Raw genomic sequence first — 12,986 nt, forward strand, 5'->3', positions numbered from 1 at the left:
GGCCACAGCCCAAGGCGCCGAAGAAAGCGAAGAACTCAGCAAACACTGGACAATGCTGGTTTTCCAACACTCATATCCCCCTCTCTCTTGTTCCCCAAAGGCCTGCAAGACGCAGGATCTCCCTCTGGGTCTCCTGGACCCCAGGAAACGTGCCCAGAACACCTTCCCCCCTCCGCTGCAGCTCACCAACAATGAGGCCAACTTCACAGTTCTGGTCATCGTAGCCACAGGTCATCATGGTTCCCACGGTGTCGTTCACCACGGCCACGATGTCGATGTCAAAGTCCTGAGAGGGTGGAAATGAGAGAGTGACCCAACGGAGGCAAAACTGACCAAAACGCCCCCAAGGAGCCAGGGTGCCCAGTGCCGGAGCCGTGTGCCCCCACCCCAGCCTCTTACCCCTCTTTTCTTGATGGACTTGCGCAGCAGGGACACCACGTCCCTGCCCTCCACACTGCTGCACTTGAACCCCTTTGTCCACGTCACGAGGATGCTCTGCAGGGGAACAGCAAGAGGGGAGCGTGGAGGTGACAGCAGCACAGGGGACATGTGGCCCCGCTGCGGGGGGAGCCCCCTGTTATCCTGTTATCAGCTCAGCAGCTGCGCTATCAGCAGCAGCTTCCGTGTCAGATAAAGTTTATGGCCACGAAATAACACGTGAGCTGCTCGTTCGTGCTTCCCATGAGCAGGTTTGATTGAGCCCTGCAGCAAAACTTGTTCACGAGCCCAAGGAATGCTCCTTGACCCATCCCTGAGGGGTGGATGGCTTGTTGTGCCTATGGAATGCTCCCTGACCCAGCCCTGTGGGGTGAGAGGCTCACTGTGCCTTTGGAATGCTCCTTGATCCATCTCAGTGGGGTGGGGGAGTTCACTGTGCCTATGGAATGATCCCTGACCCATCCCTGAGGAGTGGATTGCTCACTGTGCAGCAGCACCCCCAGCCCCTGCCCATCCTGGGGGGACAAAGGGACAAGGAGCACCAGCAGCACCCCTCAGCAGCAGGGCCCACGTGCCTCGCTGGGCTCGGGGATGTTTGGTCTCCTGGCGAGGTCACAGCTCTGGCAGAGCTGACAGTGACAGTGAAAGGGACAGGGACAGTGACAGTGACAGGGACAGCCATCGGTGCCCGGGGCTGGCAGAGAGGACAGGGGGGACAGGGGGGACAGGGGGGACAGGGGACCGCCCTCCCTGTGCCACTGCTCGGGGGGATGTGGTGCTCAGGGATGTGATGCTCAGGGATTTAATGCTCAGGGATGTGATGTTCAAGGATGTGGTGCTCAGCACGTCTGGCTGCAGCTCTGGTGAAAAAGCTGCTTTCCAGAGAGGCATCCCAGGGGAACATCACGGGAAAACATGGAAACATCACCCCCAGAGCCCTGCAGCTCCCAGGACACAGCCCCGGCTCTGCCAGCACCACGCCCTGCTGGCACACACCCCCGAGGACCCTGTCCAAGGTCATGGATGGGCGGTAGCTGAAAAGCCTTCAAGATAAATCAGGGGAAATCCAGGACTGTCCAGAGCAGCTGTGGCTGCCCCCAGATCCCTGGAAGTGTCCAAGCCAGGCTGCACAGGGCTTGGAGCAGCCTGGGACAGCGGAATGGGACCCTGCTCTGAGCTCTGAATGGTCCTTAAGGTCCCTTTCAACCCCAACCACTCCAGGCTCCCATGAAAACCTGGCCAGATGTGTTTAAAACAGGAGATCCAACACCACTTATTGTCATCAAACAGCTCTTCAAAAGGCAATCTGGCACATATCCTTAATTTCCTTTTAAACAGGGGTTTATAGTGTGTTTGGAGAAGATGACTAGTAACAGGGTTATTGGGAGGTGATGCCAATTCCCTGAAGGAATGTTCCATCCTCTGTGTCCCTGACCCTGCAGCCACAAAAAACATTCACAAAAACAGAAGGACAGTGCTGCTCCTGAGCTCCAAAGGCTTGGGAAATGCCTTCACAGGGATGGGAGAGGTGGCCCTTCAGGAAAGGGTGACCCAAAATCAACGAGCCTCATTAAAAGCCTGAGTTTAAATTGGTGTGGAGCCCACAGGGAGAGCACAGCCCCTCACCCACCTCGTCCAGCTTGGTCTGGTGGCACGGGAAGGAGAAGGTGAAGCCGAGGGGGAGCTTCTTGTCCTTGATCTGCAGCTTGTCCAGGAAGTTGGCCAAACACTCGGCAATGTGGTCGAAAAGCTGGGAAAAAAGGGGTAAAGAGTGACAAAAGGCCCCGCACTCAGAGGGGGAGCATCCCTGGCCAGGAACCAGATCTACGCCATCCCCTGGCCAGGAACTCCCATCCCCTGGCCAGAATTCTCATCCCCTGGCCAGAATTCCCATCCCCAGGCTGGAATTCCCATCCCCTGGCCATTATTCCCATCCCCTGGCCATTATTCCCACCCCTGACCATTACTCCCACCCCTGTCCATTACTCCCACCCCAGACCAGCACTCGGGGGTGCCCAGGTGCCCACCTGCCCCCCGCTGCCGCGCATCAGCTCCTCGGGGATGGCGTAGATCTGGTTCTCCATCTCCACCTTGCGCAGCCCGTTGTCCGACACCTTCACCCGCAGCACTCGGAAGTTGGTGCCCCCCAGGTCCAGGGCCAGGAAATCCCCGTCCTCTGTGGGGCAGGACAAGGACAGCCCGTGAGCTCAGAGGGCCCTGAGGTAACCACCCCCTCCCAGCTGCCAGGGGAAGGTCAGATTTTTATTATATTTCATCATTCTGTCCATGATTATATATTTTTTTTGGTATTTTATCGGAGCAGTCGCTGTATTCCCTGCCCCTCCTCTGCCCCCACGGAGGATCAATATTTTGACCATTAGAGGATCAATATTTTGACCATCACTGAGGCAGATCCAGGTGCTTTGGGGCACGAATCCCACCAGGTCCCCCAAGAAAATCCCAAACCAACAGGGATCCCACACACTCCTGGCAGTGGCAGCAGGAAACCAGGGAGGGAGAAGCTCCCAAAGAGCTCTGGGGCCTCGCTGCTGCCTTTTCCAGGGAGAGCTGGAGTGGAATCTTTGCTGGTTTTTTGCCAGGGTAGGATTAAACCTGCAGGACGGGATTTCTTGTTGGGACTCGGATGTTTATCTGTGTCACACTCTCACAAACCCCGAGTTCTGCAGCACTTCACCCTAGCCAGGATGGGAGCAGGGAGGAGGGTGATGGTTGCACTGGGCAGGGAAAGCCCTCGGGAGAGGCACTGGGGCTCCAAGGAGAAGCTGGTTTGGCATTATTTCCCCATCAGCTCGCTGCCAGCACGGCACGGCGCTGCTCCAGCGGCTGCCAGAGCCAAGCAAAGCAGGGAAAGTGGATTTTAGAGGAGCTTCTGCTTTCAAAGCAGAATTCTCCCCTCTTACCACCCCACACTGGAATGGCAAAACCCCGGAGAGGAGCCGGGGCTGGGTTTGGCTTAACCTGCAGTGTGACCTTGTATTTCCATAAGCACCTCTCATCCCCCTGGAGCTGAGCATTAAACGGGGTCTAATCCCACCCAGAGACACGGGAGGAGGGCAGGGAGGGCAGGGATGGACACAGGAGCTGCGGGAGCAGGGCAGGGAGGACAGGGATGGACACAGGAGCTGCAGGAGCAGGGCAGGGAGGACAGGGATGGACACAGGAGCTGCGGGAGCAGGGCAGGGAGGACGGACACTCCTGCAGGGGGATGTCTGGGAGCCCTGTGGCACCAGCAGCAGCTCAGAGCAGGGCTGGAGCAGAGGAATAACCTCTCCTGGGACTGGGAGCAGCTGCTGGCACCTGGCACAGGTGCCCAGCCCAGGCCAGACTTTGCCCAGGAGCTTTAAAAAGAGGGAAGGAGGAAGGACAGCCCTGGACAGTGGGATCCTCCCCAGCTGCTGCCACACCATCTGTGCCTGGGATCTGGCACCGAGCCCCCAGCCCCGACTTGCCCCTTCCAGCCCCCTCCCCAAAACCCAAGGGACACTGATGCCACTCAGAGGCTGGACCCAGTTTGAGCTGGACAGGGAATCTCAGCTCTCTTTTCCCTGGGATTTGCTCTAAACCCCCTCATTTTCCAGCCCCCCTGGGCAGCCGCAGCACCGTGACTGCCCCAGCATCCCTCTCATGTGACATTTTCCATCCTGCTGTCCCTCCTTGCCCCCTCCCCCGGGTGAGAAATGCCAGCTGGGACACTGGAGAAGCTGGATGCAAGGAAGGGAGCCAAGGCTCTGTCTTGTAAGGGCTTGGGGAGGGATTGCTCCTTCTCCCAGAGGCAGGTCAGGGTGCTGGAAGTGCTGACACACGCTCCACCTGCACCCAGCACCTTTGGCTGCACCAGTTCCCGTGCCCAGGGGCAGCTCCTGGCCGTCCCTGTAATTAAAAATATCCTCCAACATTTAAGTAGATTGGGATCTCGATCCCAGGGCAGGCAGCCAGGGCCAGTTTTGGGTGTAGGTGCAGCTGGGGGGCCAAGATCAGGGGGTGCTTTGAGGATTAAAGGGGCTCAGAGGGCAGGGGGAGACACTTTGAGCAGGGCTGTAGGGAGCAGACAGGGGAACGCTTTCAAACTGGAAGTTATTAAAGTATACACAAGATTTAAGTTGTTGGGGAAATTCCTTCAGGGAAAGGGCTGTCCAGGCCTGGCAGAGCTGCCCAGGGCAGTGCTGGAGTCCCCATCCCTGGGGGCATTCAGAAGCTGTGTGCATGTGGCACTTGGGGACATGGGTCAGGGGTGGATTGGTTGGATTGGACCGCCCTGGGGGCTTTTCCAGCCCAAACCATTCCATGGCTCTGTGATTCCAGGGCTCTGTCCCTTCTGTGCCTGCCCCCAGGGAGCACACAGCCAGCAGCCATGAGGGGTCTGGGCTCTGTCCCTCCTCGTGCAGCTCTCCTGCCACCGAGGTTTGGCACAAATCCCTGGGCAGGAACTGGCACAGGGCAAGCCCAGCCCTGCATCCAGCACAACCAGCCACCCCTGGGGCCTCCACGGCTGCTGCCAGCCCAGCTGTGGATCTGCAGCAGCTTCAGCTCCTCCCCTCAGCAGCCAGGACCCAACACTGGAGGGTCCTGGCTGCACAGGGGCGACGCTGCAGGGATGGAGCCGAGCTCGGAACACGTTCCCATCCGGAGGCAGGAGGGAGCGGTCCCTGGGCTGGGAGGAGGATGTGCCTGGCTGCAGCGTGCCCTGGGCAGCTCGGGGAGAGGCAGAAAGGCCACATTGTGCGGGCCCCGCGGTGCCGGTGGCACTGGGACAGCGCTGGCACCGCCGCCAATGAAATCTGATGAGCCGGACCCGTGACTGTCTCTGTCCTGCCAGCAAGGGCACGCGAGGCCGAGGGCGGCTTCCCTCCCTCCCTCCCTCCCTCCCTTCCCCTCTGCCTGCGGGAACTGGGAGCCCCTCCAGCCCCAGCACGGAGCGGGGAGCCAGGCTGGCCCCACACTCAGCCCCACAGTGACCCCAGGGATGCCACCCCTGCCCCGGCAGTGCCAGGAGGACGGGGGTCCCCAGCCCTCCCTCCGCTCCCCTCCGGCCTCCCCGTACCTGTCCCGTCCGGGGTGGACCTGACGAAGGTGGGCAGCATCTTCACGGAGGCGGTGGGGTTGGTGTCCGCGCCCAGCCCCTTCTCCATCTCCTTCTCGAAACGCTGGGACACCTCCAGCAGGGTCTCGTCCGAGAGCCGCATGTGGTACAGGTACTTGTCCACCTGTGAGAGCAGACAGAGAGCCCAGGGCTCAGGCAGGGGCTGGGACAGGTCTGGAGCAGGTCTGGAGCCATCCAAAGGGCAGGACGGGGCGGCTCTGCAGGAATTGCTCACGCCAGGCATCAGCACCATCACCATCACCCACCCTGCACCCCCTGCCCGGCCCTGCCAGCCGGGAACGCCGACCCGGGGGCTGCTCCTGGTGCTCCAGACACCCCAACAGCAGCTGCAGCAGCAGGATCAGCTCAGGGCTGGCTCAGGAGGTCGGCAGGGGAGGTTTTCCTGGAGCCCTTCCCGCTCCAGGCGCCACCGCACCTTGACCTTGACCCCAGGGCCTCTTCCCGCAGCCAGCAGGCCGGGCAGGAATCCACTGCCCTGTCATTTCTGCACTGCTGAGATCACCCCCAGAGCCCAGAGCTACTCAGCACCCCGGAGCAAAGCACGCCGAGGTGACACAAGTGGGAGCTGGAGTGACACGGGCGCGTGGCCGGGGAGGGAAGAAATCTACCCCATCCCCTATTCCTGGAAACTGCCGTACCCTCGAGCTGAGAATGCTTCTAAAAATGGCATGGAAGCATCTTGTCCTGCCTGGGAAAGGCATGGAAAGCTGCTCCCCAGCCACCAGTGTGTGCCTGAGCGGCCTGGCCGGAGCAGGGAGCGGGAGAGGCGGCACTGCCCGTCCCGAACCGTGCCCCGCTCCAATTAGCCTCACTCAGAATTAATTAAAGGGCAGCTGCAAGCCCTGAGAAGTCCAGAGGAAAACTCCACCCCGTGTGCTCACCTGTCTGCAGGCACGTAACAGCGGGGTCACCGACCCGGCTGCGTTACGGGGCTGAGCTGCAGGAAATGGGCATTTTGTGGGCAAGTAATTGCAGCGGGGTCAGCGTGAGCCACTCGGGGATGTGCCATCCCACCCTGTGCTGCACTGCTGCGCTTCTGTTCCAGGCTCAGGGTGCTCCAGCACATCCTTTCTTCCCCACCCCGAGTTCTGCTGGCAATCTGGGAGCTGGGGTCCCCTTGGTGAGGCCGGGGGATGGAGGAAACCCGGCCCAGCACTTTCCAGGAGTGATGCTGCATGCTCTGGGTGAAACCCCCTCCCTGCTTCTCCTGCTGCTTTCAGCTCCTTCCCAAAACCAGGCAAACGCAGGGGAAAGGCCAAGGAGAAGGAAAACCTGGAGATTTCCTGGCACCAGGTGTTTGCCAGCCTCTCCTTATCCAGCTCAGAAGCAGGAAGTCAAACACTCTCCTCCCTCCCCTCCTGTTTGCTTTCACCTGCTGAAAATTCCCTCTCGTGGGCTGAGGCTCTGGTCACTGGCACCAGTAACCTCCAGTTAACTGGTTCAGAGGTGGCTCTGGGGCTGGAGCTCTCCTCCATGCCAGCCCCAGGGTAGGAAACATCCCCTTGGGCTGTGCCAAGGGTTATCCCGAGGGTTATCCCCAGGGTTATCAGTCCATGCCATCAGCCCAGAGCAGCACTCCTCATCCCAGAGAAGCTGGGTGCTTCGGGAGCTCCTCAGCAGTGAAACCCCCCACCCAAAAATCCCAGTACAGGGAGAACCCCCCTGAGGCTTCACCCTTTCCCCCAGGACAGGCCCCGCTCGGCACGTCCCCCGTGTCCTCCAGCACACCGGAGTAACCCCAGCCTGAGGAACAGGGTGACCTCCCCTAATCTCCAAAGCCCTTAAAACCAGGATCATCTTCTCCCAGCATGGATATCACCCCACTTGGCAGCCAAAGCAGGTCAGGGCGTACACAGGGCTCCTTCCCCACCGAATCCACCCTGAGCCACGGCCACCAGCCTTCCCAAAACCCCCCAGCCCCGAGGGTACTCTGAGCACCCCTCAAATTGCTACAAAGGTGGGATAAAACCGGGAACTCAGCCTGCAGTGCCAGAGCCTGAGCATCTTTCAGCACAAAGCACCTTCTCAGTCGCTCAACGCTTTTGAAGAGTGTGGAGTAGTTTAGGTCAGATTGCCGGTTCCAAACAAACAAAGTCACTAGGTTAGGATCCTGAAGGGGCAGTTGAGTTTCTGGAAAGCTTCCAGCCTAAGCAGCAGCGTTTCCTCGAGGAAACCCGACCAGAGTGAAGGGAGAAGGAAGGATGGGAGCCGGGAAGCGCTGGGCATGGCCCAGCCCGGGACGCCGCGTTAAAGCTGCGGCTCACGGAGCAGCTATGGGTGTAATGAGCTCAATGCCACGTTTTGGAACCAAACCCCAGCAAATCCCCATCTCCTGGCTCAAGGCTGTCTCCAAGGCTCAGCTCCTTTCCACGCCGGATGCTGGAGAGGTGCCCAGGGTCGGCTGGCCCGGCTGCACGGCCACCGCTGGGAAACCTCAGCCTGCCCCAGTGCTGCTGCTGTGCGACCCGAGCCGAGCCCAGCCAGCCTAAAGCAGCCCAAAAACGGCTTTTGTCCCCAGCCTCGTGGCTCTGGGGCTGCAGCTGGACACGGTTCTACTCCTCAAGGCTCCTCCAAAGGAGCCTGGGCCCCAAGGGATCAGTGCTGGGGAAATATTCATTAAATATGATCTTCAAATAATTAATTCCAAGTCAATGCCGTTCTCCATAGGAACGAATTGGGGCTGGAGAAGAGAAAGCCTAAAGGGGTTCCAGGAGAGCTGGAGTGGGAATTTGGCCTAGGGATGGAGGGACAGGACACAGGGAATGGCTCACAGCGCCAGAGGACGGGGATGGGTGGGATATTGGGAAGGAATTCCTGGCTGTGAGGGGGACGAGGCCCTGGCATAGGATGCCCAGACCCCTGGCAGTGTCCCAGGCCAGGCTGGACAGGGCTGGGAGCGCCCTGGGACAGCGGGAGGTGTCCCTGCCGTGGCACTGGATGGGCTTTAAGGTCCTTTCCAACCCAACCCAAGCCATTGCAGGATGCTGTAAATTCCTTGGCTCACTGGCTGCCCTGGCAGGGCTGCTGGGACACGGGGCAGGGCTGCTGAGGGTGACACGGGGCAGGAAGGGAGAGGCCTGGCGACTTTTATTCTTCTGCAATAGGGTCAGACACATCTTTCCCACTAATGGTGCCGGGTCCTGAGAAGGGGAAGCTGTTTGCCTTTTGTTTTCCTTTTGCTCTGCATCCTGTCCCAGAGCCACGTGGCTGCCAGGAACCGGCCGGGAGCACGCGCTCCCCATGCCTCAGCATCTCCTGCTGCATTCCCAGCTGGATGTGACTGATTCCAGCAGATTTCTGAGCAAAAGCAGAGCACTGGGAGAGGGTGGCTCCTTTCTGGGACAGATTCATTGCTTTTTTGGCAACAAAGCCAAACATTTGCTGACTGCAAGATGACAGAGCAGCGTTCAAACCTGGGGAAGGCTGAAACACCCCAAAACCCACGGCTTGCGCTGTCACCCCTCTCTCCAGAGAAATTTGTGCCGGGAATTTTATTTTCTTTCAATTCCTTCCCTCCCTACCCCAGTTTTGAACTTGAAGCACGCTGTTTTGTAGGAATCCCTGAAGTCTGAGGGGATGCTGGCTCCCTGGGAGGGGGATGCTGTGCAAGCACCACCCCAGCGAATCCGTGGTGGGGCTTGAAGATTTGGGAAAAGCGAGGCAGAGGCAGCGGGGTGAAGGCCTGGAGGGTTTATTCCCCATTCCACGGCCTCAGTCCCTGCGCTGCCCATCCACGCCTGCCCCCGTTTCCCACCCGGGGTGACTCAGGGCAGGGAACCGGCTGGTCCCCTTGCCCTGGGTGACACAGGGGTGATGCCCCACGTCCTGCAGCTCCTGCACGCCGGCGCCAAGCCCACGTGTGCCCGGGATGACACACGGAGCCATCCTCACCCGGCTGAGTCAGATGGTTCCTGCTGGGCCGGTTCCTCCCCATCCTCAGCCCCGGGCCAGCAGCCGGATCCACGCCGGAGGTGGAGCGAGGAAGTGACCCCGGAGCATCCACGGCCCATCCTCGGCTGACCCCACAGCCCCACTGAAGCTCCAGCTCTCCCCTCCCTGCCCCGTTAAACCCACACGGTCCTGGGCAGAGATCCCTGGGGATGGGGAAAGCCTCACCCCCAAAACCCCCCTGGCATGGTGGGAGCATCCCCCTCCCCTCTGGGGGGAAACTGAGGCTGGGTGGCTCCGGGGAGGAGGAAGGAGGCCCAGGATGGCTTCCCAAAGGTGGGAAAAGCTGTCCTGCCACTGACCTGGCTCCTGCCCTGACCTCGGCTGCCCCAGGGGAAGCTCTCCAGTTGGTTTTCCAGGAATTTGCCATAAGTGCCCCTCCCATACCCACAGAGGCAGCCAGGGAGGAATCAGCTGGGTAAAACCAATCCCTGCTTGGGGACGGCCACACAGGCAGGGAAATCAATTCCACCCCTGTTTTTTTCCCCTTTTGAAGGAGGGGTGGGGGAGAGGAGGCGCTCAGCCCCCACTGCCAGTGACGAGGCTGAGGGACGAGGAGGAAGGACGAGGAGGAAGGCCGGGGTGAGCTGGCACATCCCAGGGACACGCAGGGCAGCAGCGGCAAACTTTCAAGCTGGGATCTCAAAGGACGCTGCCGAGGTTAATTAAAGTTTGCACAATCCCTTGGGGGTTAGATAAGTCTGGACAACCCACTTTCCAGGCAGGAGCTGGGGAGGAAGGCAATATGCCCCCAGATGAGTGGTGGAGCAGGTAAAGCTGCTCCATGGCAAGAATGAGAAGAAAAATCCCATTTTTGAGGCTATTTCCAAGGCCTGGAGGTGGACACAAACCACAGCTATTTGAAAAGGCACTTTTTTACCCCGGCTGAGTTCCTTTTGTCCCTGATCCAAAGGGAAAACACATCCCAGGCTACCACCTACAATCTTTTCTCGCAAATACCGGGTTTGATAAAAAGACCCAAACAAACAAATCGCAGCTTTCCAAGAATTTCACCCCCTCCACCTCCCTGTGCTGGGGACTCCCTGGCTTCTCCCTTTGCCTGGGGAGCTCTATAAACCGGGAATAATTTTTACAGCCACGGTGGAAGCAGCCAGGTCAGACAGCTGAGCTCCGTGCTCTCCCCCAGCTTTGCCTCCCTGGGAGGATTCACGGGAATTTGTTTAAAAATACCCCAGAAATTCCAGTTGTGGAGGCGGCCAGGAGGGCAGTGCCATGTCCCACAGGATCCCCAGCTCCGACCAGCAGCTCCTGGATAGTTTTTTTCCCTCCCTCACATCCCAACAACCTGTTTTGATTTGGCTTTGGGAGCCGGTTCCTGAGGTTCGCACACCCTTCCCCGGTGGGTGAGGAAGGCGAATTCCCCCATCGCAGCTTTCCCCTGCCTTTCCCGGCCATTCCCGATAAGGAAGGCTGAGCAGCCCGGGGCCGGGCCGGGCTGTGCCGCTGGCCTATTTCTGCCCGGGTTACACAACACAACACTGCACAAACCCTTCCCGAGCCCGGATTTGGCTCTTGCACAACCCCGGGGCCACCGGCGAGAAGCCGAGCCCGTATTCCCTTGCGGATCGCTTTGCCTTGGGAAGTTTTCCCTGCACTTTCTTTAGGTTGGGGTTGGTTTTTTTTGGTTGACTTGCTGTTCTTTTCTTTTTTTAATGCTCTGCCTCAGTTTCCTTCCTACTGAACACCGGTGAAGAGCCAACGTGGCAGGTTTCACTTCCCCGGTAGCATCCCCAGGGTTATCCCAGGTCTCTCCAAGCATTCCCCTCGATTTTTTTATGGCCCTATGTGCAAATCCCGACCGCCTGACACTCCGAGCAGCAAACCCGGGCCGTTCCCGGAGTCGGGAATCGCGGGCGAGCTCCTCTCTGCCCCGCTCCGGGATGCCGCGGGGCTCTGCAGGAGGCGCCGGAGCCTCCGCGCTCTCTCCCATCCCGCATTTTTCTCCGGGAATAATTCATTAAGCCCAGCCCGAGCGCTGTCCTGGCCAGACAAAGCCGGAGCCACGGCGAGCAGGGACATCGAGCTTTCCCCGCAGGGCAAAGCGCCCACTCCGGGCATCCCAACGGGGCTGGGAACGGGCTCGGGGAGCTCCGGACCCCGGCACCGAGGGCTCAGAACCCCGGAACGGAGGGACCGGCAGGCAGGAAGGGTTTCCACCGCTGTCACTCGTCCCTCGGGTCCCTTCCCCACGCGGTGAGCGCCGGCCCGAGCCGCGCGTGTCCCCCCGTGCCACCTCCGCGCCGGTGGCCCGGGCTGACCCCGCTGCCCCGGGGCTCCGGCTCGTTGTGCCGGGCCGGGCCGGGCCGGGCCGGGCCGGGCGGCGGCTGCCGGGGATGCTCCGCGCCGGCGGGAAGCGGCGACACGTGGGGCGGCCGCGGGGGTCCCGGCTCCGGCGGGCAGAGGCACGAAGATCCCCCTTCCTCCTCCTCCTCCTCCTCCTCCTCCTCCCCCTCCGCCGCCCGGCCACGCGGGTCCCGCGGCACGTACCGCACGCGGCCGCGGCCGGGCAGCGCCGGGGCCTCCGCCCGGCCCCGCTTCCCCCTCGCTCCCCGCTCTCTTCGCCTCCCGAGCCCTTCTAAAAAGTTTTCCTCCTCTTTTCCCTTTTTGCTTTTTTTCCCATTTACTTTGTTTCCCCCCTTTCTTTTTGCTCTTTTTACTCCTTTCCTCTCCTTCCGCTTTTTTTCTCTTCTTTTCTCCTCCCTTTTACTTTCTTTTTTCAACTTTTTTCGTCATTCTTCTTCCTTTCCCACTTATTTCCCTTTTTACTTTCCTTCCCTTTTCTTTTCCTCTTCTTTCTCCCTCTTCACTCTCTCCTTCTCCTTTTCCCTCTTTTTTTTGTTTTTACTTTTACCCATCCTTTTTCCTTTTTTTCTCTCCCCGCATTTTCTCTTCTTCTTCCCCCTTTTTTCCCCCCTTTTCACCTTTCCAAAATTTCCCCTCCCGTCCCCACTTTCCCCCGGCGGGACCCCCCCGCCTCACCTTCTGCGCCTGGTCATGGTTGAGTTCGGTGAAGAAGTAAGCGAGGAGGTGCGATGCGATCATGGCGGGAGCGGCTCGGGTGGGCTCGGGTGGGTTAGGCTGGGCTGGGTTAGGCTGGGCTGGGTTCGGTTCGGCTCGGCTCGGCTCGGCTCGGCTCGGCTCGGCTCGGCTCGGAGGGGTCGGCGCGGAGCGGCCCCGGCAGCGCCGCGCGCTCCCCGCGCCAATCGCGCTCATTGAGGAGCTTCCCCCGCGCCCGTGACGTGGCCGCGCCGCCGCCTCCCATTGGCCCGAGCGCGAGGGTGTGTGCCCGGCGCGCGCGGGGGGCGGGGCCAGCGGGGCGGGGGGGGACAATGGGGGGACAATGGGGGGACAATGGGGGGGATATTGGGGTGATACTGGGGGAACAATGAGGGGATAATGGGGTCATACTGGGGGGTCATTGGTGTGATACTGGGGGGATATTGGTGTGATACTGGGG

At 60.2% G+C, this 12,986-nt stretch overlaps 1 protein-coding gene across 2 annotated transcripts in view; it reads right to left on the bottom strand.

Annotated features, from left to right (window-relative positions):
* The window catches only part of LOC101233732 (hexokinase-2), a 28,709-nt gene that overhangs the window by 10,452 nt on the left and 5,271 nt on the right, over positions 1 to 12,986 (bottom strand). Inside the window, exons 1-6 of one of the 2 annotated variants that reach the window (XM_030290094.4) lie at positions 12,509 to 12,756; positions 5,501 to 5,663; positions 2,466 to 2,614; positions 2,069 to 2,188; positions 400 to 495; positions 187 to 286 (exon numbers count right to left, since the gene is read on the bottom strand). In XM_030290094.4, the coding sequence (XP_030145954.2) occupies positions 187 to 286; positions 400 to 495; positions 2,069 to 2,188; positions 2,466 to 2,614; positions 5,501 to 5,663; positions 12,509 to 12,742 (862 nt within the window). In that variant the 5' untranslated portion in view covers positions 12,743 to 12,756. Of the gene's footprint in view, positions 1 to 186; positions 287 to 399; positions 496 to 2,068; positions 2,189 to 2,465; positions 2,615 to 5,500; positions 5,664 to 12,508; positions 12,757 to 12,986 lie in introns of those variants that run through there. The other variant, XM_030290093.4, reaches the window with a different exon arrangement.

This window comes from Taeniopygia guttata, chromosome 22 (genome assembly GCF_048771995.1).
Source record: "Taeniopygia guttata chromosome 22, bTaeGut7.mat, whole genome shotgun sequence".
NCBI lineage: Eukaryota > Metazoa > Chordata > Aves > Passeriformes > Estrildidae > Taeniopygia > Taeniopygia guttata.